The sequence below is a fragment of the Phaseolus vulgaris genome, chromosome 2, assembly GCF_051622355.1.
Source record: "Phaseolus vulgaris cultivar YP4 chromosome 2, ASM5162235v1, whole genome shotgun sequence".
Taxonomy (NCBI): domain Eukaryota; kingdom Viridiplantae; phylum Streptophyta; class Magnoliopsida; order Fabales; family Fabaceae; genus Phaseolus; species Phaseolus vulgaris.
In genome coordinates this window covers 38568834-38572054 of record NC_143499.1, presented here as the reverse complement: position 1 = coordinate 38572054, position 3221 = coordinate 38568834, and the positions used below count along the sequence as shown (strand labels likewise).

General features: G+C 43.5%; 1 protein-coding gene across 1 annotated transcript; it reads left to right on the top strand.

The window, feature by feature from the left end:
- Nucleotides 1-249: 249 nt before the first annotated feature.
- LOC137811883 (uncharacterized) lies at nt 250-2074 on the top strand. The gene has a single exon (XM_068613741.2). It carries the CDS (start codon nt 498-500, stop codon nt 1938-1940), a length of 1443 nt encoding a protein of 480 aa, XP_068469842.1. The 5' UTR covers nt 250-497; the 3' UTR covers nt 1941-2074.
- The last annotated feature ends 1147 nt before the right edge of the window (nt 2075-3221 follow it).

The window sequence follows — 3221 nt, the reverse complement described above, 5'->3', positions numbered from 1 at the left end:
TTTTTGGATTTTTACAAATCGCGGTTTTAAAAAGATATTTATAATCTTGGTAAGTTTTTATTGCACTGAGCTGAACCTTGTATATTTGTATTACTGAGAGTCTTCTTATTTTGGTGGCATTATAACAAAAGTACAAGTTTGTCTGCAGGAGAAATTGTGACCATTGATTATGCTCTCTCTCTTTTAGTTAGCATGATTAGATTAACCAATGAAATGGTTACTTGTGGGTCTAGAGGATTAAACTAGCCATACAAATCCAACACCTCATCAAATAAAGTGAGAGCATACTAAACTATGATGGAGTGAAGAGCAGAATAAAAATAATAGAAAAAGGGGTTAAAATAGAAACATTGATTGGGCCAGCCACATTCATGTGGTATCATATCATTCGATTTCAGTTATTACGGTATGATATGACGAGAGTGCCCTCGTCCCCCACACTGTGAATATCTTACTCCACTGTCCTTTCTTGTCCGATTTCAAGAGTCAGAGCCACCATGGACGGCGGAGGAAACCGAGCGGAGGCGGAGCGGTGGCTCTACACCGCCAACAAGCTGCTTAGCGCACGCGACCTTCACGGGGCGCGCTCCTTCGCGATCCGAGCGCGAGAGTCCGACCCGACTTACGAGGCCTCCGAGCACCTCCTGACCGTGATCGACACGCTCCTGGCGGGAGAGTCGCGAATCAACGACCACCGTGACTGGTACGGGATCCTCCAAATCCTCCGCTACACCACCAACATGGACCACGTTGCCTCTCAGTACCGCCGCCTCGCCCACCTCCTCGATCCCAGCCGCAACCTCTTCGCCTTCGCCAACCACGCCTTTTCCCTTGTCAACGACGCCTGGTCTGTACTTTCCAACCCAGCCAAGAAAGCCATGTACGACAGCGATCTCCGGCTGCTCACCACTCCACCGCCGCAGTCCCCGCCGCGTCCTCCTCCTCCTGTACATTCCCAACCCACGTCCAGGCGAAACCCTAGATCGAGGGCTAACTCGGCCGAGGCGACTCGGCCGAACTCCAATCGTCCCGAGTCCGCTGAGTCTACTCGAACCATCGGAAACGACGGGGTAACGAGTTTCTGGACCTCGTGCCCTTACTGTTACGTTTTGTATGAATACCCGAAGGGGTACGAGGAGTGTACCTTGAGGTGTCAGAGTTGTCGGAGGGGGTTTCATGCGGTGGTGATACGGTCGCCACCGCCGTTGACTGGGAAAGACGGTTCCTATTGTAGTTGGGGGTTTTTCCCGTTGGGATTTTCTGGGAATTCGAAGGACGTGAACGGGTTATCCTCCAATTGGAACCCGTTTTCCCCTTTGTTTCCTTGCCCTTCGAATGGGCCGTCCTATAGCAAGCCTAAGAAGAATTGGGCTTACTATGATGACGAGGCTGCCGCCGCGTTTATCGACTTATCCGACCCCAGTGACGATGATTCCGGTGATGGAGACTGGAGGGTTGGGAAGAGGAGGGGGAAGAAGAGGACTAGAGTTAATAAAAATTCTGGTGATGCAAGGAGGGAAACAGTGGAGAGACCTGGGAGGGGTGTCCATACAGAGCATGAGAATGTGGGTTCCGCTAATCCTGTTACAGCTGCTAGTGCCAATGCTAATGCCAAAGCTAATGCTAATGCTAATGCTAGTGCCAAAGCTAATGCTGGCTCTGCTTTGCCGTCTGGTGCGAGGGCAGAGTCTAGTAAGAAGGCTGCGTTAGGTGGTTCGAGGAGGAGGGGTGCTGGAAACTTGGGGAAGTTGGATTTGAATGTGGAGTTCAGCAATGAGGTGGAGGAGCCTTCCCGTGGAGTGCGCGATCGCGAAGGGAATGCTGCTGGACATGCTGAGGATAATATTGAAGGGATTGGGTTTTTTGAAGGCCTTGATGAGTTCCTCAGTAGCTTGCCCATTCTCAATGTTGTGGCAGATGATAAGGTTAAGGGTCACTAGTCTTGTAGATGCATTTTTTTCCTGTTGTTGTAGAATTTAGATGCTGTTACTTTTATGTTTGTACCAGATGCAAAAAATGATGCTGAGCTATTGTGAATTCTTGTATTGCTAAATTATGTAATAATTTGCGGCAATGTCTCTGCTTTAGTTTTTGAATTATTTGAGGAGGATTACTTCATTTTTCTGTAGATTGTTGTTGTATAATATATATAATAGTTCATTAATGTTTTGATCATGTACACATACTTATTACTAAAGCATGGGAGAGTTTGCTCTGGACTTTCCCTTAGTTTTTGACTCCAGACTGTGTTTGAAAACCATAATGCATAATATAAGTATTATCTGTTGGTGCCTAACGCCATTTTTTTGCGATTAACTTGTATGTAAAGAAACTTTTAATCCATTTTAAATGTGTCTGTTTAAATTTTGTTTGTTTTGTTTTTTGTGCTGTTGTTTTCTTCAACCGTGTTGTTTTGCTTAGCTCTCTGGTTTTGCAAGGAAAAATATTTTTGGGTGAATATTCCCCTTGTTAGTTATTTGACTTGTTTCTTTTAGTTTACTGTGTTCAATTGTTGTGACAATGAAATATGTTGTGAGAGGATGTAATTCTGAAGAAACATTTATCCTGGAGTTTAAGTTGAGGCCACATGTGTTACATTCTTTTCCTTTCATCACATTCCTATTATACTATGTTTTATCCAGGTTTAAAAACATCATAATGTGTTGTTTTAAATAAAAAATTGTGGGATGCGATGATACCTGTTACTGTTAACTACTCATGTAATTTCTTGCCACTCGTGATTTGAAAAATAGACTTTGTTTACCTGATTCAGCATTTTCAAAGTTCTAACTTACTGTAATTTGGTCGAGCCCAACATGGCATCTCTCTTTCCAAAGCTTACATTTGGTTCCATTAAGAGTAGTTTTCTTCATCTCAACTGTTAATGTGATCATAAGTTCATAACAAAGTTATACTTTCTTTTACCATTCCAGACATCAGGAGTTGTCTATATCAATAGTGATTAAGAAGGATAAGAGAGGTGCTTAACGAAATTGGAAGAATGGTCTTCCTTTATTAGGTTGTTATGGTGATGTCTGCATTTTCCCCGTAGTTTTATGTTTGCGCCGAAGGCTTGACTTCATGTGTAATCAATATTATTTGGCAGTGATCTTACGGCAGTAGCCAAGTCATTGAATACAAAATAACGATAATTGCTGCAAAAGACCATAAATACACATTATTCTTCAATTTAGAGCTGATTATCGATCTGAAGACAGCAA